The following is a 20939-nucleotide window of genomic DNA, read 5'->3' as shown; positions in this document are numbered from 1 at the left end:
CTTGACTTTTGAGATATTTAATGAATAGATCACACAAAACATGGTCATGTTCAGGCAATAAAACTATGTTTATAAATAAAAACAATTTGTTTCTCATAAAACTGTTTATCGAGGATTAAACATAACTGTTAATCACTATACATAATCAATCTCTAATCAAAGATTTGAGATAAATGTGTTCTGGCAACAAAAGAGAACATTTGAGACATCAGGCTGTAATATTAGCAGAATGATGTTATTTATGAAATAAAGAGAATGCTGGACTAATACAATGCAATGTACACAGAGATGGGAAAAATAAGATGGAAAGAGACAAGGTCAACATTGCTCACACCCACCCTTTCCCAAAACTCCCTAAATTGAGTCTCTGTCCTCTAATACCCATGGTCAAGCTTATGAGATATAACGAGTGTATCCTTAATCCTCCAGTTAAGCGATCGGTCAGATCATTATCAAAGACCATGACCACTAACACTTTTGATGTGGCAGCAGTCATCCTGCTAAAGAGTGAACTACAAAGTGTGTCCTGTCAAAGGGCCACTGAAGGCAAGAAGTACCATTAAAACAAAAGGCCTGTACATCAAAGCTTGAACGAGGAGGGTGACGTCTTGATGACACCATCAGATCTGAAAATTAGTACTTCAAAAGGAAATCATGTTTCCTGTCTGGATGTACTGTAGGTTAGCTCAATGATTTTCTTTTTGGCTTCTCTCCCCACATTCCTTCACAATTCCTTGTACATTTAACAAGACAACCAGTAAATGTATGACTTAGTGCTGTTCATATATATTTTCTTTATGCATTTAACAGTTTTGTTTTCAGCTTAATACTACTATGTAGAGCAGAGAGCAATCCCAGAGAAAACTGTCAATCCTAACCACAGACTTCCTCAAAGTCTTTTTTTTAGAGTTTCCTGTCTATTATTGAAGTGTCTTTGATAAATAAGGGTGGGGGAATGTGATGGTAAAAAAATACATACGTTTCAGTTAAGTGAGACACACAGGTCACTTCAAGGAGAAGAGGAAAAGAAACAGTACACACACACACTCACGCACATATAAAATGTAGTAAAGAACAAATGTTTTTTAGGGAACATATAGAGAGAGAGAGCTGTACCCATTTCAATTTTCTTCACTGAAGAAAGTACGAGACACAGAACAGCTACAGGGGTGAGGGGATATGGACAACAATGTCCTTTACACAGCCACGCCCCACTTGCTCTCCATTTACCTTTTCCATCCTCAGCAACCTCTCCAGCAAAGGAACCCTTCTCTGGATCAACTGACTCCCATCGCACATTACATAACATCAACAAAGAATTCGCTCGGGTTGCCCATGGCAATGCGGAAGGACTGGCGAGAAGCGGTGAGTTCAGGGGGCACAGAAGCCATGTCACGGCCCGGCGGGGACCCGGGAGGAGCTGTGGGAAGCTGTGTTGGCTCTGGCTCTGGGGGCAGGCCAGGCTCTCCACACACCGGGCTGTTGGAATGGGTACTGTGGACACTATGGGAGCTGCAGTGGCTGTGGATGCTGCGCACACTGTGCTCACTAGGGGGCGCCTCAGAGTGTTCATTAGTGGCTTTCTCCCGCCTCTGCTCTTGGTCGCTGCCACTGCCGGCCGACTTGGACTCTGCCCCGCCAGCGCCCCCTGCAGCCTCCTTCTTGCTGCCGCTACGGTTTGACCCACTGCTACGACTCCCTGCAAGAGCAAGAGAGAGAAAGGTGTGAGGACAAGAGATAAAGACATTTCCATTCATCGTGTGTGTGTGTGTGTCAAAGCGTCTCACCTTCGCTGTGCTGGCTACCCCCGCTGCCCCCCTCTCCAATGTGCGGTGGCTCGTGCAGAGGGTGGGGGTTGTAGGGGTGTGGAATGGGATACTGGTAGGGGAAGGCCAGGGGCCAGGGTGCAGCTCCCGGGTGAGGCAGGGGGGCCAGTGTGTCCTGGTCAGAGGCCCCACTGGAACCTTCGTGGTCTTGCAAGGACAGACCAGCCATGTCTGAGAGGGGATGGGTGTAGCAGAGGGAGTGAGGTAGACAGGCGAAAGAGCCAAAAAATCATGTAAATTAAGATTTTTTTATTGCAGGACAAAAAGACCAGGGGAAAGACAGACAGACAGACATGCCAATTACTGAAGTAAAACTCACTGCCACAGAGGTCCCCAAAGATGTAGTAACACTGCTCAGAGAAGGTGATTTTGTTGACTGTATGGCGGATGTATCCAGCCTTCAGAAGGTTGCTGGAGTATTTGCGGGCCTCGCGGCGATCAGTGAAGCCCTCCACGTGATGGTAAAGCCAGTCCACAACATCTGAACCTGAGACAGACAGGGTCAGATATTTGGTGAGGGTCAGATATCAGATTATAAGGTGAGAGATGCACATTAAGGCCTTTGGGTTTAGACAACACTAGAAGAACCAAGAAGGGAGAGAGTGCGAGAGGACAAAATATTGATTGTAGCTACCTATGAAGGCGTTAGGGATGGTAATCTTCAGCCACATCCTGTCTCGCACCTCCAGCCCAGACTCTGGGAATGCCATCGCCTTGGCAATGGCGGCCATATCGCTGTGAATGGACAGGTGCAAATCATCGTACCCTGGAAGAAAAACAGAAAGAAAGAAGTGAGAAAGAGAGAAATAAAGAAAAGGGAGAGAGAAAAGAAAGAACAAAATCAAAGATAGAGAATGAAAGAAAACCAAAGTGTCTGATGACAAGATCAAGTCGTGAAACAAACACAAAGGGAGCCATTCACTACAGCAGGAAGAAGAGGATGAGGGCAGCCAATGGCAGCGTAGAGGAGGAGAGGGAGGAGGACTTACTCTCAGTCTCAGGGATGGAGCTTGTGATGGAGGAGCTGGTGGAGGTGATGGTACTCATAGAAGGGCTCATACCGTACACCGGGTACGCCCCCGTCATTGCCGCAGTGTGGGACACCCAAGCAGCAGGGTCTATGGGACGGATCGGCTCACCTACGGAAAAGGAGGGGTGTACGTGTTGGGGGTTTCTACATGAAACATGACTCCATATGACCATCCCGACCCACCCCACCCTTACCACGGGGTGGGAGTAACACCAAATACAAGAATGTTAAAATGTCCCTTTTAGTGAAACACAATCCTCTCAAACTTTCAATAGATTGATCTGTGTGACTGTTGAAGACGGTGAGACTAAATCAATTGGGCTGTGAATGAGTACTCACTCCTGGGCAGCGTGAAGCATCCTCGAGGGTTTGGATCCCAGCATTTAGCCACAGTCAGAGTGATGGGGCTGTCAGCACACAGAGGAAACTCTGTTCACAAGCATTGCTCTCTCTCCTCCACACCGCCCACACACACACACACACACACACGCATGCAGACAGACTCATCCACTCACAGACACACAAAAAACACACAAACATATATTCCATATTCCCTTAGAGCCTTACCCTGGCTTGTGCACAATCTCCCTCAGCACCCTCACAGCATCATCATTGCTCATGTTCTCAAAGTTGATGTCGTTTACCTGGGGAGGTATGAACAGGAAATGAGGTCACAAAAAAAAAAAAAAAATGAAAATAATAAATGACTAACAGAAAGCTCCGGGTCAAACACACACACACACACCTGAAGCAGCATATCACCAGGCTCAATGCGTCCGTCCGCCGCCACGGCCCCGCCCTTCATGATGGAGCCGATGTAGATGCCCCCGTCACCTCGCTCGTTGCTCTGGCCCACAATGCTGATACCCAGGAAGTTGTACTTCTCTGTACAAGCCGAGGAGTGAAGAGGTTGAGGTGTGCGTGTGGAGGGGGAGGTTAGAAAGAGGATTTAAGAAAATAGATGGCACTGCCTACTCAATAGTATAGGAAACAGGAGACATTGGATTTCCTTAACGAGATTCAACAGTCCTTTTGCACAATCCACCTCAATGTGTGATTTGAGTTTTGGCATCTGCGATAAAACCAAAAACAGACTGCAGGACCACCCCCCATGCTCCCACACAGACAGAGACGTACTCACCCATGTTTAAAGTGACAGTGATGATGTTCAAAGACATGGTGGAGTCTGTGATGCTGCTGAACGAGGACGACTGGAGACAGCAAGAGGGACAGAGAAAGAGAGGAAGGCAGGAGGGGAATGAAGGAGGATAGAGAGAGAGAGAGAGAGAGAGAGAGAGAGAGAGAGAGAGAGAGAGAGAGAGAGAGACAGAGCGAGAGAACTTGAAGATGATAAAGGTACAGATATAGGCCACAAAACACAGGAAGCAGATCTGGAATCGGGGCACACGTGTGTCTGTCTCATTTACCCTCTCCATCCGCGGTGCTTTGGGTTTCCGTCGGCGACGGCGATGCCGTCTCATGAGTCTGGAGGATGAGCTCTGCTCTGTGGAACCGCTGAACCTGAGAGGGGGATGACATCACAGCTATGACACAACTCATATTGTGTCATTTAAGGTATGATGGTGTGAAGCCTTTGATGGCATACAATGTACACTCATCCACCATTGGTTCAATCTTCACATGTGACGATCCGCTCAAGCCAATAGTAAGAAAGGGCATTGAGCTCAGAAAGAAAATAGGCTGTCCTTTATCCAGAGTTTCTAGAGCATGTGATTGGAGGAAGCTTTAGATATCCTGACCATATCGTTTTTGTACATTAAGTGCCTTTAAGACATGTTTTGGTGTAAATGGACACCTTTTTGTTCATTAGGACAAGAATAAATTGTGTGTGTGTGTATTACTGTGTGAGTGTGTGCTTGTGTACGCATTTGTCTCCCAGATGAAAAATCTGGGCTAATAGACAGAATCCAATTGGCTCACCGGCTTGCCGAGTCATCGTCCTCAGAGTCAAAGAAACTGGTGGTATCCAGCTCGCTGCTCATGAGGGTGGACGAGCTGTCATACCCTGCTAACTCTGGCCTTCGCTCGGGCCGGGAGTGACCATTCAACCTCCCACCTGTAGGGGCCACCAGAGAAAATCATGACAGAAGACCCGTACAGTCAACACACAGTACCAACAATTTAGATCCATTAAAAGAGTGTCTATGATGTATCTTATTTATGAAGAATGCGGGATTCAAGCACATGACATGCAAATGGGCAGAAGGAGTTACCATGGTCGAGAGTGTCTTTCCTTCGAGGTCTTTCCCTCTCTCTCTCCCGCTCCTTCTCTCGCTCTCGTTGCTTAGAGACAACAGACTCCGTCTCAGTCTCGTTGTCCAAGTTATCCTGACTGCCAGCAGCATTTGCACTGATGTTGAAAGAGAGGGGGGATAAAGAAGAGCAACATGAAAGGGAGAGATGTTTTGAAATATCACTATCACTACTGTATTCCCGCTCTACACAGACACAGCAGCTACAGCCATATAGGCTTTTTGGAGCCCCCTGCTATTTAAGTGTCACGTGATGTTATCTGAATGTCAGTGGGTTTTAATGTCAGCCAAAACTGACTGTGCTGGGAGCTAGGTACAGAGAGATCATTGCTGTGTATGTGTGTGTGTGTGTGTGTGTGTGTGTGCATGCATGCATGTGTGAGTATGTATGCGGATAAGCCATCCCTCGTGCTTGTTGGTGTGCATGTGAGCTCTGCAGTGGGCCAAACTGTGATCTCCAGTCGAACAGCAGGGGGGGGTGTAAGACTGCCCCTAATGACATAATGGTCTGCTGTAACGGCTTGCGGATACCAGAAGTTTCCATTGGTTTGATAATTAACCTGAGTTCACTGGGGGGCCGACAGAGAGACAGAAAGCAGGAAACATCCTCTCACACGCAGGAAAGGCCATGGGCACAAACAACCCCTCAGCCGTGTGCTGAGAGATAAGAGACGTCAGTCTCTATTTTTTGACCAAACTCAACCATTCAAATTCATAGAGAAACATGTTATTTACTACTGCAGTCAGCAATAGCCTTCTGGTTTGAAACATAGTTTTAAAGAGACATAAATAATTGATCTCACACATTTACAGACACGCACACACAGACACACACACACACACAGACACACACTCAGTCTATGACAGACTCTCCATCCCCTGATTACACCCAATACCCTTGTCTGAGCAAAGGCAAGGCCACTTCCTTCCATACAGTAGGCCTGGCACTTAAGACAATCAATATTAGCATTAAGAAACATTGACCCATATTGATCATCAGTGGGTCTCAATCGATTATTTCAGTAAGCTGATTTGATTTACCGTTTACAGGCAGCAGGGATTGGCGACTAGCTGTAGTAAAATGTTAAGGTAAAGAAGCAAAGGAGAGAAGGGGGAATGTGTGAGACAGAGAGAGAAAGAGGAGGAAAGATACACAAAGATCTGGAGAGAGAGAGAGATCTGGGGAGAGAGGGAGATCTGGGGAGAGAGGGAGATGGGAAGCAAGTAAGAGAGAGAGAGAGCAAGAAGAAAGACAGAGCGAGTGAGGGGAGAGCCAAGAGGGAAGCAGAGCCTTTCATCTCACACCAGTATTGACTTCAAGCCCTTGCTCTGGTGAGGCTCAAGACAGGTATTTGTTTACTGCACAGGACGATGTGCGAGCTCTATGTTGCTCATCGGGTTAATATGTCTGGACTATTCCTTCAGGTGCAACAATCAGACTCCAACTACTATGGGTGGGTGCACAGACACTAGATGCTAAAGTGTTAGATACGCATGGTTTACATAATGTAGGTGAGCTTAGATACCGTTAATTGATAAATGTGGTTATATGTGGTGCTCCTGAAACATACAAGCACAGATGCATGCACACACACATACAATGTCTTGAGTGTACTAACTGGAAAGAGGGGGGTCTTGAGTCCCCGATACCGCCGGTCCTCTCCAGGGGGGGCGGTAGGTCTGTCTGGCTGTCTGCACACACGGAACCCCCATCTGAGTGACAGCCGTCTGCAGACACCAGCTGGAGGGAGAAAGAGAAGGGCGGGGGGGGGGGGAGACTAAGATGTAAAAGTTTGAAAGTTAATAATGATGGTCAAAAGATCTGACTATCAATGCGCTCATTGATACAGTGGACAGATCCACAGACAATCCTTCATTCACTTCCACCCTTGTAGTGATACACTTCCTCCCCGCATCCCTGTTGTTCCTCTGGAATGTCCACCACTCCTGCCCTCTGATTCAATCTTCTCGTTAGAACCAGGATATTTCAGGAGTATTGCTGAGCATCCTGTGATTCCAGTTAGCTGATCTAATCAAAGGCTAAGTGAGGACCACTGTTCTGCCTCTTCTTCTCCGGCCCACAAAGGATCGGCAGGGACCCTGCGTGCCTGCCCTTCTCCTCTATGACCAGCAGAGGAAGCGCTGGAGGGTCCTGCCACACGCTGCCCCTCTACACAGTGTTCCATCACAGGCAGAGCTCTCCAGACCGCAGCTGAGAGAGCTGCAGTTACCCCAACCCTGAGTCCAGCATTACTGGAGAGGCCAGAGAGCAAAATGGAGGGAAACGTTCTGTAACCAGGCAGATTTCCACCTAACCAAGGCTTTTTCACCCACTGGACAGGTTGGAAAATGATGGTCTAGAGTCTAGACTAGCATGAGAAACAGAAGAGAGAAGGAAAGAACTGTGCTCTGAAAAAAGGGGATTAGGAGGGTGTTTCCACAAGAGTGCCTGCTGTGCCTGTTTGAGAATGGGATTTGCATGCATAAGAGTGTGTGTTAGTTAGTGTTAGTTGGCGAGATGATTAGATGGACGTGAGACAGAGAGGGGAGAAATGGAGGGATTCCAATAGAGGAAAAGAGAGATGGGAATGGTGGAGAGAGACTACACTGAATAGAGGCAGAGTTGTCTGTGGCGTGGACATGTGCTGTGGCAGAGGTGAAGGTAAAACACAAACAAATGAGGTCAGGTTATATAAGACAGTTAGCTGTGATCGCAGCCCCACACGTGATACACACACACACATTCCAGGTCACTATGTAGTTAGTTAGTCTAAGGTACTAATACTCAATAGTCTTCTAGTCAATAGTCTTCAGAGCGAATACATGCAATATTTATCAGTCTGGTAATAAGCTCTTTGACACTCTTGCAAAAAGAATGCTTGCAGGATTCTGCACTCACTGTTATCACCGCTGAACCCACATGGGGGCAATAAGAAAGAGGGAGAGGCAGAGAGAGAGAGAAAAAGAGAGACAAAGAGAGACAAAAGAAAGAGGGGCAGAAGGAGAGAGACAGAGAGAGACATGGTAGAAAATAAACATACATATGTATATGGTCAGACTAAAGACAAGATGGGAAACTTGCTCACCCAAGATACCACTCTGCCATTGAAACAGGGGAGTTTGGCGTTGTCATCAGAGATCTCCTCTTTCACAACCCTGTAAGGAAAAAAATATTTTAAGCAAATATCCACTGAACTACATCCACCCATCTTTAAGTAACACCCATCCTGCTCATTAGGGAAAAAGCGATGTTTTGTTTCTTGAAACGTAGTTCAAATTATAATTGTGTTAGAATACGCCTCACCCATAAAATCCAATTGAGGTGTAATGTCAAAGGGATAAAATGACACTAAACATCTGACTTACGATGTTTAAACATTTAAGGGAAAAAAGACACAACCTTCGCTCTGTTTCACACAAATACAGCCATTATCAACATCAGGATTCAGAACCAATGTCTTTTCTCACTACCCAGCTGCTCTCTAAAAAAAGTGCCGACCCTAAATGACCCTAGTTACCATAGAAGCCATACGGCAGGGAGACTTGTGAGAGGCCATGCATTGTGAGAGGTGAGGGAGACTCAGCAATGTTCAATTAAAAGCCAGAGAAAATAAGACGGGGATCCATAAATTATCTGAATGATTTCGCTACAAACAACCACACAATATACCACACATAAACACACACTCAGGTTAACACAGTGGAAGATAAAATATTCAAGCGATATCTCTCTTATTTTCTCTGACAGTCTAGTCAGAGAAGATAGGAAGAACACTGAAGGGGTGAGCAGCCTCTTCTCAATATCACCACTCTATACGCAGGTAAATGTCTGCCAGTGTATGTAATGCCAAAGAGTGGAAACTCTTAAGCCATTCCTGGCTATGGTGCTTGAGGAATACAGTTGAATTTATTGAACACTGGGTTGGAATAATAATAACAATCGACAGCTCAAAGTCTCTCTCTCTCTGTTTCTCTCTCTTCCTCTTTGTTTCTGTAATCTAACCCATCACAGCCATAGGTCCTCTAAAATAAGAATATGCAATATCACCTCTGCAGTTTTGTGGAGTTACAAACCATTACACAGAGTTGTAACCAACTGAAAAGGGCCTCAGTGGGGCTTCAATATGCACATGGCTGAACACATGCTTTGTTCAAGTCATGTGACCCCCGACTAGATGAAATGCTTAACAACTGATTATGTCTGCATCATTCCCCGTTCACCTCTGCCTGGTCGGTAACACAGCACCCCTGCACTGTGGCAATGATCCGCTCAGTCTTGTTATTTCTCTCTTTCCCTCCCTTCTAATTCCAGGACAAGAGCTGTGTACATGTTCCTGAATTTATTTAAAAATACATTGAGATGAAGATGGTGAAGGAGAAAGAGAGGAGAGAGAGAGGGGAGAGAGAGAGAGGATAGAAAGAGAGGAGAGAGGGGGAGAGCGGATGTGTATCTGTGTGTCAATCAGTGTAATTAAAAGTTAAAAGTGACAGTATGCTAATGAAAGCAACAAGTAACAGCTTTAATGCCTACCAACTGATGTGACCTTTGAACTTGGATCCAATTGGGAGGTTTAAGGGGCTTTAAAGAGGTCAGGACAGTAAATTTCTCATAGTTTCACTGCAGAGCACTAATCCAGCCTCAGCCCAGGCAATAACAACAGATTGCATTACATAATCTATATGGCATGCAAGGACCTTTCAATTTCACTTCCACATTGCACACTCGCAAATGACAACCCACCAATCACAACATGTCACTCAAACTCAAATGTATTTAATCCCACCGCTCAGCCCTTGTTACTCAAACCAATAGTTCCTTGTAACTTGTTGTCCTTATTCTTCCCCTCTCTCTGTTTCCTCCATCCTTTCGATTCCCAGCCTCTGTGCCCCAGATGGGGGTGGGACTGGGGGGGGCACAGCCATGTGGCCCTGCTGACAGGGCCTTTGGGGAGCTGGGTTTGCAGCCCCAGCAGGTGCAGACAGTCCCATTGATCTGAAAGCTGAGCAGACCACTAATAAAGAGAGCCTGCATCTATGTAGCTTCCACTGATTAGATTTACCTCTGAGAAATAAGATGAATGTAGCTCTGGACTGGTTACTGTGTGCATATTTGTGTGTGTGTCTGGAGGAGGGGGGGGGAGTGAATGGTAGAGAAATGGAAGAGAGAAGAATGGGAGAGATGGAGAGTAAGTGCATGAGGGAAAGAGGTGAGGACACCAGGAAAAGGGAGGGAAGTCTAATCTCGGATGTTCAGAGGCAGCGTCCTTTATTCTTCGCAGGCATAAGAGACACAAACAGTACAATCCCTGAGCGTCAGAGACAGATTAAATATCAAAACAGACCAAATGTGCACAAACACACACGCACAGCTAACATTCTCCAGAGTAACTTCTCATGCATCTAATATGCAAATTGCCTCAAGTACAGACACAAAAGACAAGACAAGAAAATAAAACAGGAAGAGGGAAAGTAGGTCAGCTTAAAAGAGGGGGAGCAAAAAGAGCGTTCTGCCACCTCTTCAGCTAGTGCCAGACTGACCACTCTACAGTATTGAGTCAACACACCCAAACACACACACAGAAAACGGGCACATAATCACTAAGCCCAAACATCTACACTGCAGAGTTTCCCGCAGTCCCACACTATTTCTGTCCAGTTCTGGACCAATTACTCTCAGTGCTAAAATAAACAGATGTGCTTTGCAGGGAGTCTTGGGGGGTGGGCATGACATGTTGTCTGAGTGTGAGTGTGTGCATGAATATGTGTGAGAGAGAGAGGTGGGTGCGGGTTGTGCTGTCCAAACTGTGCATTGTTAAGCAGGCTGGGCCAGACATGCATATCAAAGACCTCTTCTAACCAGTCAAAAATGACTGGACGGCCAGAGGGACAGCCATATTCTGATACATGTGCATGACCAACTGGTATGCATGACATCTCCTATAAGGGCATGAACTCCTTTACTAATGTGTAATTTGCTTTGGAGAAATGGCAAGCAAGAAAGTGATGGAGAGAGAGAAAGAGAGACAGAAAGAAAGAAGCACTGAGAGAGGGAGAAAGAGAGAGAGAGAAGCAGGTTGAGACAGAGAGAAGCGGGGAGAAGCAAACAGAGAGGCAGGAAGAGAGAAAGAGAGACAGAGAGAGGGAGCGCTGGAAAGGATGTAAAAAATCCAGATTTTTTTCCAGCCAACATGGTGTGAGTGATCGTTGAAACAGTCATGGTCCTTTGGGCTCCATGAATGCTCTAAAAAACAAGAACTAAATGTTGGAAGTGCAGTCCCTGCTGATGTTCAGTGGGAGAGTAATGGAATAAAACACATATGCTTTCAAGCATATGTACTACCAAAATGACTGATAGGATATGGACTTCATAAGGCATTTAAAAAATCTGATGTTCCGGTATTGCCGAACATGTTTCAACTATTTCTAATAAGTTGTAGAATAGATTATATTTTAAGAACTGACAAAAATGTTCCTACTCTACCACACAATAAGTGTGATTGAAACACCAGATACTAATGGGTTCCCAAGACAAATAGCATCCTTCCAAGGTTCCCCTCCACATCCTTCCACAGCGGGTCCCACATTCCCCTCCTCAGGCCTGTGGCTGCACAGATGAGTCAGCAGACTAGACCAGTAGCCCCTGTCCAACACTTCCCTCATCCCCTCCCTGGCCCAGTCTGTCGGTCTGGCTGACTCCTAACTCTTTCTGGTCCAGCATTTGAGAGTCCCTGTCCTCCAGCTCGGTTGAGCTCTGCAATAAGTGTTTTGACAATCACCATGGGCTCAGCAACAAGACAGATCTTATAGTGTTAATAATAAATCATGTTTGCCATGTGTATGCACATTCTCTCCATTGTCTTGTGTGATAAAATGCATGAGTTGTTCATATGTATTCATGTTTGTGAGACAGATATAATCATGATTGAATGAGGAAGGGGTTGGGTCATAGGTGGCGTTAAAGGGTAAAGGTTTAGAGCCGCTGTAATGTGATCGTAAATCATTTCGCTCACCTTATCGAGTTTGAGACGTTTGCACAGAGATAACAGAGGTTGGTGGAGAAACATCAGCATCAATACGACAAAATACATTATTTGAAAAAGTCGAGAAAGAAATTTTCTTTCTTTCAAAACAGCCCGTGTCTATTTCTAAGCCATGTGCTATCACGTGCGCACCTGTTCTCCTGACAAAGAAGATAAGGGTGAGCTCTTATCCTGACCTAAAGGAGACGTTTTGCTTTATTGTCTTTAGACTGAGAATATTGTCGAAAAATGATTTCCTCTTTGACAACAGGCTGTGAATATTCACATCGGCATAGGCTACTGAGGTTAGCTAGCATTTCTTTATTTGGAGGTTGCCATTACTACCCCAGCCGCTCAACGACAGCATCCATTGAGCTCTTGGAAGGAAAGATGCCCTCATGTCACGAAATATCCGATGCTAATCTTTAAGGGAAAGCCAAGACAGACATTACAGCTGTAGGCCTACCCAAATTAGGCTAGTTATTGTAGTGAGAATTATTATAGTTATTATGTAATTATTATAGGGAGAATGTAGGTTATACGGTATATAAATACAACAAAATAGGTTGTTGTAGTGATACACGATGCACTGGAGAAAGACACTGCTGATGTCAGTTGTATTCTGAGTCGTGTTCAAGGCGAACGAAGGGCTGCAATGGGACTGAGACAGCAGGCAATCGCAGAGACGTGACAATGTAACTTACATTAAATTACATAGTTTAGAAATGTATAGCCTACATGCCCAACTTTTGCAACTGATGCACAGGCACTTGGAAAGATAATAGAAGTATAATAGCCTACGTGAAAGCATGGTAGGCTCTCAAAAAGCCAAATGCAAGTTAAGTCAAGTTGCTTCAATTAAGGAATTAGTTAAAAGTTGCACAGCTTGGTTTGTGAAACAATAAGGAAACTGATTTTTTTTTAGCTTGTCGTGTAGTTATGCTACCGTGAGAAGTGTCAACAAAATTTCACTTTCCGTATTCTCAACCGAAGATTAAATGTTTTTTTCTGTTGTTCAGGACGGATTCAAGACATTTTGAATGACCTGCATCATATTATGACAGTCTGGATCTCTGCATAATGAAATCAGACTTGAAACTACCCCTCCCATCAGTGCTTCCAATAGCCACTTAATATACCATCTCCAAAATGGACGCTGTAATTTCAACAATCTATAACATATTTCTTCACTGAAAATGTAATAAATGCTTTCTAAGTAACGCCGTCATATTTATAAGGACTATGCCTGGCAAACAGACAACCCCCACGTTGATTTCCTTTCATGTAGCACAGGATACCAAGTGAAGTAGAGTTAAGGATACATAATAGCCTATATTTAATACAAAACACAAACATATCTACCTTAAAAAGAAGGCTGTGCTTATATTATATGCCTATGATCTTACCCGAAATCATCGTCCATAGATTTGAAGAAAAATTTATAGTTTGGCTTATTGAGGACATGTTTGAAGTCCGCAAGAGTAACCCTGTCAGCAGCGATGGGCAACTTGACCAGGTAAGGAGTTTCCTGGTCGTCGAGGTGATAAATAATTTTGGTCTCCCCCATGGCGGGCCGCTGGGGAGGGTAAGGCCGAGCACATCCAGCCCTGGGTACTCTGTCTGCCTCCCTGGGGCTGGTTCACGCTGTCTCCTCTCGCCTGGACCCCGGCTGTTGTTAAATCCTTGGTCTGTAGCACTTGAGGTGGACTCGTACGATGGTCTGTAGCGCAGTTATATTCTAATGAAAACAATTAAATGGAGGTCTTAACATTCCATTGCCCAAACATTTATTTCATTTTTCATTTGTAGGCCTATATCGTCTGTCCGATATACAAGGAATTTCGCTTTTTTGTGGAGAATGGCCCAGTTTGTGCTCCTGTGTTAACGGACAGTGCTATCCCCTGTTCGTTGTAACAGCTGTCCGCCAATGTTGTGTAGCCTACAAAAATAGCCCCTCCTATCGAGTTTCCAAAGGACTCCCTCTAGAGGCATAATAATGAAATTAACATTTAAGAGGAAAGTAGACCATACATTACAACTTTTTCGAAATTCTACTATAGGAGATATGATGGCTTATTTGATCAACCAACGACAGTTTCGCAGCTGTAGGCTTATACAAAAACTTCCCATGACGTTGGATTCTCCCTTCACAGAATCAGTCAGGGATATGGCCAAGCCGCGAACGCCCTCTCGTGGGCATAACACACGTTGTCTACACGCTAATGTTCTGAACGTAAAATAACTTGTCAAAAGCACACTGAAAGCGTTAATTACCTGCAAAACGTTGAAAACCTGCATGTCCCCTCTGAGTAAAGTAAGGCATCTAGGAATTGCTGAAAACTGCTTTGTCATCACCTGATTCACCCCTCAAACAATATAATCATGAAAACATAAACGTATCCTTCACACACACTTGAGGGTAAAGCCCTTTCACAATTTATGAATAATTATGTGGAAGACTCAAAGTAATTCAAACATAATTCAACTCATCATAATCCTTCCCATATCAAAGCATTATTGGGGTAAACTGTTAAAATGGTGAGACAAAGGGCTTGGACCTAAAGCTGTGTGGCTCTGACCCTATGCCAGTTTTGTAATACCATGGACACTTTTAAACATATATAAAGCATATACAGATCAGGGACATTGCTAATCAGATAAAAAGGCCCCATATTTTGAAATAAAGTGCAAACTCTGCCGATCCCAGTGAGAAGGGGTCCCTGGCTTGTCGAACAAAGTGCTTCCTGAGTGAGAGGACATAGGAATGAAGAAAGGGACTTTCCACCTTCCTTCCTGGATAAATGTCACCATTTAGTATTGCAAAGGGGAAATAATTTATATAATTAATTGCAGAGTGAAAGCATTTAGTGTTCAGAACAGATGGTTCTGTCCTGTTATCAGATTTGCTCAATGAATGCATCCATTCATGAATCACTCTTTGCTCTGAGTGAGGTTAATCCCATTGAAACTATCATTTCTACCCTCTCATCACCAATTCCATCACATACACAGATCCAGACACACACACATTGGCACACACATGCCAATTTTCACAGACAGGCCTAAAAAGTTAACTTATGGAAATTAAAGTCATATAAATATTCCAAACAACTTGCATCTGTGTGAGTGAAGCTGCTTCACTCTCTGAAAGCACGGCTGAGGACTGTCAACGCAGTCGTTTCAAGTCTCTTCCAGTTCTTCACCAAACTGTGTTGGAAAAGTTGTTTGCACAGTGTTTTTTTCTCCTCCTCCTGACTGCTACACAGCTGTGCCGATGATGTAGCAAGTTGCATTGATGACATAGTCACATTCTATTCACGCCTGTCGAGCATAACACGTTTGTTGGCTGTGACACCGTTAGCGGAGTCTCGGAAGCGCTCCCTTTTTCCCTACCAGCTTCTCTCACAGTGAACAAGCATCAGCTTGTCAGGCAGAGACGTTGACATCCCGTAGCGCAATTGTTCCAGTGGTGGAGGGCTCTGCAGTGGAGCTAGGATTGGGGGTGAGGGGGAGCAGGGCCGGGGTGGGGCTTGCAGTCAGGCCGCTGGTCTGGAACAGGATCTGCTGGAGGGTCCGTCTCAGGTTGGGGTGGAGGCGGGCCTGGGTCTGGTAAAACACCTCCACGGCGAAGCACTTCATTACCCCCGTGCAGAGGTCTTCATAGAGGGGAACTGTGTACATCCGCGATGTCTGAAGGAGATCAGGACGTTATTGTAATGGTTTAATCATTGATTTACCTACATTGTCTTAACCTTAAGGGTAAGTAACATTTCTTGTTGTAATTCTAAACCATGCTTACGGTTGTGTCATTGATTTAGTAAAAAAAAAAAAATTGTGATCATGCTACCGGTAGACTACAAAGAAACAGCAAGTGTTAGATGACATAATACCTTATAGCCAAACAGTGCGGAATTTCTTCCTCGAGTTTCTAGGGTCACGACTTTTGAAGAACCTTACGTTTAGCTTTTAACCTGTATGCTCTGGTCATCAGGATCACTCACATGTTTGTGCAGGAAGCTGCGGACTCGCGGAAGGTCTGGGTAGAACAGGTTCCGTACCACAATCTGTAGCCATCGGATCTTCACCTCAGCATTCATGCCGTCCAGCAGTGCAGAGTAGCAGCGTGAGAGATGACCCATTATCTCTGAGGTTAACAAGATCAAAAAAAAATAATGATTTATGGACACATAGGCATATGATTAATTGTATTACATGTGTGGATTTCTTCTATTGGATGGGGACGAGCAGGTGGTCAGAGTGTGAGGTACCATGGGAGATCGGCGAGTGGTCCAGCAGTCGGTCTAGGAAGAGAACCATCTGGAAGGTGCTCCAGGTGGAGAGGTCAAAGGTGGCTATGGCCTCAGTGTCGGGAGTGTCGGTGGCCCACAGATCACACAGGCTCTGGACCGGGCTGGTCAAAACCAGGCCCGCTGACAGGTCTGGTTCACAGAGAGGAGGGCCACATCCATTCAGCCAGCGCTCAAACTCCAGACCTGTGTGAGTGAGCGCGAGTGTGAGAGAGAGGGTGATCAAAAGAGAGAGAAAGGGATAAATAAATAAGATGATGAAGGAACCCTGAACGTTACCAAAGTTCTTTGTGGTTCAGGTCCCTTCTTGTTTAAAATGGCCTAACCGTCTAGTGCGTTTCCACTCACCCTCTCTCTGAGCTACGCAGCTCTCCTTCAGCTCAGGGAAGAAGCCAAGGAAGAAATCTAGCAGGTCCTGGGCAACTACACTGCTGAACTTAAACTTTTCTATATAGGCCTGAGAGAGGGAAAAACAATAGCAGAACAGAGTTCTGTGTATGCCAAAATGGAATGTGTTTTGTTTGTGTGCATCAATAAACATTATGTGTGTCAATCATAAACTCACCCTCAAAAAACTGTCAAAACGTTTGACATCCCCACATAGTTGAGAGAGGTAGGACACAAAGCAAAAGCCTTTTTCATAGGTGAACAGGTTCATCAGACTGCTGGGATTAATACCTTGCGAGGGACATAGAGAGGGAAGATGAAGAGAACCAATGGAGACATCAGATTTTGAGGGAAATAAAAACTAGAATGGAACACCTGTGTGTGTATCAAGCCAATTTGAGCAGGTGTGGGATTATGGCTCATAATTACCTGGCTCAAATTTGACCTGTAGCTTGCTGACGGGATTGTTGTCTCCCAACAGACGCATTTGTCTGTGCAGGGCATCCAGGCGGAACACTGTCTCCAGACTGGTGAAAGCCTCACCTGGGTGAGATGAGGGCAGTGGAAGTCAGGGGGGACAGATGCTTGAATTTGCATGCCTCACTGCGTCTGTACATACATGTGTGTGTGTGTGTGTTTGTGAGTTTACCATAAGCTTCTGTAGTAATGCGCCTCTGAGCGTAGGTAGCCAGTCCTTCACTCAGCCACATCTCCTCCCAGGTTCCGTTGGTGACAGCGTTGCCAAACCAGCCGTGAGCAATCTCGTGGATGACATCGATGAGCAGGAACTCCCGGCTCTCCAAGATAGAGGAGATGATGAAGGTTAGGCAGGGGTTCTCCATGGCAACGATTGGAAATGATGGGGGCAGGAACACAATGTCATACCTTGTAGAGAACGGCACAATGAGAGACTTCTTTTAGTTTGTTAAAATACTCAAATATGGAGATAACAGTCTTGCTAAACAAGGGCCAGGTCTTCAATATCTGTACCGTTGAATTGCAGTAGTATTTGGTCTTTATAAGGTTACTCAGTATATTGACATGGTCAGATGGTCAATTGGACCAACAAATATAGAGGCCTGGAACTGAAACTGGGACACACATATTCACTCATCCAGGACAAACACACTCCATCCCAGCCTGCCTTAAGGGTCAGAGTGTCCGTGTGTATGTGAATGTATGCGAGATCTACAACCGCATGATTGGTAACCCATTTTTTAAATTGCCACATATTAGGTTAGATTACATTAGACAAAACTAGGATTAGATATGGATTTACAAGTGAAAAGTGTACATATTATTGGGGCATAAACTGTGTAATAGTTTATGATGTACAGAATACAGATTAGGTTGAGGCAGACTTTCTTCTTCTCCTTTAATGAGGACTAGTATCCATTGACACTTCAATGTCATCCCACTCAGTATCGGCTAATACTAATTAGTTCCAGTTAATTAGCTGTTCGTAGCACTGTCTGACTTTCTCATCAAATACTATTTCCCCAACAAGCATGAATGGAAGCCTGTCTGTGTGACTGCTGTGTGGACACAGACCTTCCCCAAACGTAGGGTCCAAAAAGCTCCTCAGCCACACCCAGCCAACGTTCCACACTGCCCCCTAGCTTGCTCACAGCACAGGTCAGCACACAAGGCTCCGCCCATACCCGGCTCCTGGACACACGTTAACAGGCAGGACACAAATGAAAAAAGGTTACACAAAGTTCAATTACGTAAATGTGTCTGTGTTTCCCACTCTAATCATTCAAACGTTTCTACTAACCGAGGCCCAATGTCCACATGCTGTAGATCTCCAGCCACTAATGCCACCAGATAGGCTGGCACAGGGTACTCCATGGAGAACTGGAAGACCCTGTCCTGCTTGGAGTAGGCACTGCGAGAGGCACTCATGAGCACTGTCACACCTTCCGGAACCTGCATAGAGCAGGAGACAGAAAACAAACACCAAGGTAAGGTCACAAGAACAGTACAATTCTGAATCTTTTTGTTGACTAGTTCTGATGGGACAGATTGATATGAATGTCAAACATAGAAAAAGGTAATAAACAATCAAACAAATAGTACTGGATTATTTATGGGCTGTGTTGGATTACAACACTGCTATGAAATCAGTTTTGAGAGCATGAGATTAAACCAAAGAAACTAAGACAGAGACCAAGTAAATCAGATTATAATAGGATTTAGATGAAGATTAATCATCATTGCAAAGAGATTTAATGTGATATTTAAACAACATGAAAGTGATAGAATGAGGGGAATGAGATCAGTTTTGGGATGAGACGGACCAATCAAGAGAGCCAATAGTAATGGCACTCACCCTGACAGTAGCAGTGTAGGTACTCTTGACAGCTGGCGTATCGAAGCAGGGGAAGAAGGAGCGGTTGCATACGGAGTGGCCCTGGGTGAAAACCAAAGGTCGTGTCTGACCACATGTCAGCTCTGAATCCAGCCACCAGATCTACCGCACAGAAGGGAAGACAGAAAGCATGTATTGTGTCCTTCTAGGCAATACATAAAGATGTATTGTATAGTTAGGGATCTAGACTGCCTTTGATTGTAACTACAACAATTAGAACAATTTGGAAGTTATTAGGGAAGGGGGATGGTGGCAGGGGAAAAAGGAAGAATATGAGACCAGTGAAGTCTGTTATGCCATAAGGTAAACCAGGTATTATCATTGATTATCTGTGTCTGTACATCATATAGGGAATCCACATGAATCGGGTTTGGTGTGCCGATTTGACCGGCAGGGAAATTATTGAATATTTTATGTGCCCTCTAAATGGGATGACAGCTTCGCACTCGCCCACGTATACCTACGATAAGGCATTTACTTCAACAACATTCTGCGTGAGGTATTTCTTATTCGAGATGACAACAATTGGTCGGATTCAGTAAATAACAAGCCATTCCGATAACAAAATAATTCCAAGCATATCAATAATATATTGTTAAGTGACAACATTTATTTTATCGACATACTACTAATGTCACCTTACCGCAGGGCCGTCTGTCGTGGTGTAGCGGACTGTGATCTGGAAAGCACGGTGTGGTTTTATCACTGCAGCTGGGAGGCTAATATTTAGCGAGGATCCATAGTCGGTGAAAGGGTCTACACGATAAGTAAGCGAGAGGGGAACATCCTGACCGTTTGAGTCTGGTACCTTGCAGTCTATGGAATGAATTAGCAAGGACGGGTGAGTGTCCAACACCAAAGTTTGCACCCCGGGCTGAATTGGCACGAGCTCCAGGACCTGCCAACCGGTCATTTCTTTCACGGCAAAGTTAAGGCGGAGGTCGAGGTGGAAGTGGCGGAGCTGGAAGCAATGAAAATTGGATGCCGAAGCAATGTCTATCAAACGACATTGTCCCACTCCCAGACCCCGGGCACCCTCACACGACTTGCTAGGCACCGTTAGCACTTTGCGACAGCAACACAGTGTTGGCCTCTGGAATTCGGCCATTACTCCCAGGAATGGATAAATTAAAAACGTTGACAGCAATAGTAGAAGGAAAAAGACTTAGAACGCGGCAGTGTGCAAATTAGTTGCCAGCTAAAAGGTGTTGGCTAGCCATTTTGTTAGCTAACTAGGTAGCCTAGCCACAACAGAGATGCTGGCTAATTTGTTACTTTGTAGAGAATGGCCGTAGTACATATAAGCGACCATTATCGGAAGAGTTCGATACAAAAAAAACTATACGATAAATATGAAAAAGAGGATAAGGAACTACATTTACGTAAAATCCATCGGAACCGACGTTAAACGAGGACAGGATTCCACTTCACAGATAAAATAAATTGAGTTTGCTTTCGACAAACTTATGACAAACGTTACAATGTCACCAACTCCTAATTATTACAAAAACGAGTATAAACACTGAGTTAAGGACTAAGTTCAAGTGAAAGGATAAGTCTGTGACTCCTGTAGAACAAAACAGGAAGTAAAACAAGGGAGGAAATCTCTTCGAGACAGGAAAGTTTGAAGCGGGTGGGGGGTGGGTTGGGGTGGCGCTACCGAGGCATTTCAATAAACAGACTCCACTGCAAGGTGCCTCTTAAATACCATGGTAAAGCAGCTTGA

At 44.9% G+C, this 20939-nt stretch overlaps 2 protein-coding genes across 3 annotated transcripts; both read right to left on the bottom strand.

Moving 5' to 3' along the window:
• Position 1: 1 nt before the first annotated feature.
• Positions 2 to 13928, bottom strand: LOC124477699 (segment polarity protein dishevelled homolog DVL-3). Of its 2 annotated transcripts, XM_047035666.1 has the most exons (15): positions 13555 to 13928; positions 8216 to 8285; positions 6749 to 6870; positions 5091 to 5227; positions 4798 to 4933; positions 4284 to 4377; positions 3998 to 4067; positions 3602 to 3741; positions 3424 to 3500; positions 3196 to 3263; positions 2816 to 2965; positions 2461 to 2592; positions 2146 to 2313; positions 1788 to 1997; positions 2 to 1699 (listed from the first exon to the last, which is right to left on the bottom strand). In XM_047035666.1, the coding sequence occupies exons 1-15, from the start codon at positions 13713 to 13715 to the stop codon at positions 1299 to 1301; spliced, it is 2136 nt and encodes a 711-aa protein (XP_046891622.1). In that variant the 5' UTR covers positions 13716 to 13928; the 3' UTR covers positions 2 to 1298. The 2 variants fall into 2 exon arrangements, with proteins under 2 accessions (XP_046891622.1, XP_046891621.1); XM_047035665.1 differs by having other exon boundaries at positions 3998 to 4377.
• A 473-nt stretch (positions 13929 to 14401) lies between these two features.
• rnpepl1 (arginyl aminopeptidase like 1) lies at positions 14402 to 20823 on the bottom strand. The gene is made up of 11 exons (XM_047035667.1): positions 19857 to 20823; positions 19175 to 19315; positions 18620 to 18771; positions 18394 to 18510; positions 17492 to 17727; positions 17272 to 17385; positions 17021 to 17133; positions 16804 to 16912; positions 16417 to 16641; positions 16150 to 16292; positions 14402 to 15838 (listed from the first exon to the last, which is right to left on the bottom strand). Exons 1-11 carry the CDS (start codon positions 20319 to 20321, stop codon positions 15575 to 15577), a joined length of 2079 nt encoding a protein of 692 aa, XP_046891623.1. The 5' UTR covers positions 20322 to 20823; the 3' UTR covers positions 14402 to 15574.
• Between the last annotated feature and the right edge of the window lie 116 nt (positions 20824 to 20939).

This window comes from Hypomesus transpacificus, chromosome 15 (assembly GCF_021917145.1).
Source record: "Hypomesus transpacificus isolate Combined female chromosome 15, fHypTra1, whole genome shotgun sequence".
NCBI lineage: Eukaryota > Metazoa > Chordata > Actinopteri > Osmeriformes > Osmeridae > Hypomesus > Hypomesus transpacificus.
Note: the sequence above shows the minus strand (reverse complement) of the source record. Positions and strands in the feature narration are given on the sequence as shown.

Bases quoted from the DNA above. Each gene is read 5' to 3' on its own strand.
- rnpepl1 (XM_047035667.1), bottom strand. From the start codon at position 20,321: ATGGCCGAATTCCAGAGGCCAACACTGTGTTGCTGTCGCAAAGTGCTA. The intron at 19,316-19,856 runs GTAAGGTGACAT...TCTGTGCGGTAG, and splicing joins CCACGACAGACGGCCCTGCG to ATCTGGTGGCTGGATTCAGA. The intron at 17,386-17,491 runs GTAAACTCACAA...CATCTCACCCAG, and splicing joins CATTACTACAGAAGCTTATG to GTGAGGCTTTCACCAGTCTG.
- LOC124477699 (XM_047035665.1), bottom strand. From the start codon at position 13,715: ATGGGGGAGACCAAAATTATTTATCACCTCGACGACCAGGAAACTCCT. The intron at 8,286-13,554 runs GTAAGATCATAG...TTTTCCTTACAG, and splicing joins TCTATGGACGATGATTTCGG to GGTTGTGAAAGAGGAGATCT. The intron at 4,378-4,797 runs GTGAGCCAATTG...TCCCCCTCTCAG, and splicing joins GACGATGACTCGGCAAGCCG to GTTCAGCGGTTCCACAGAGC.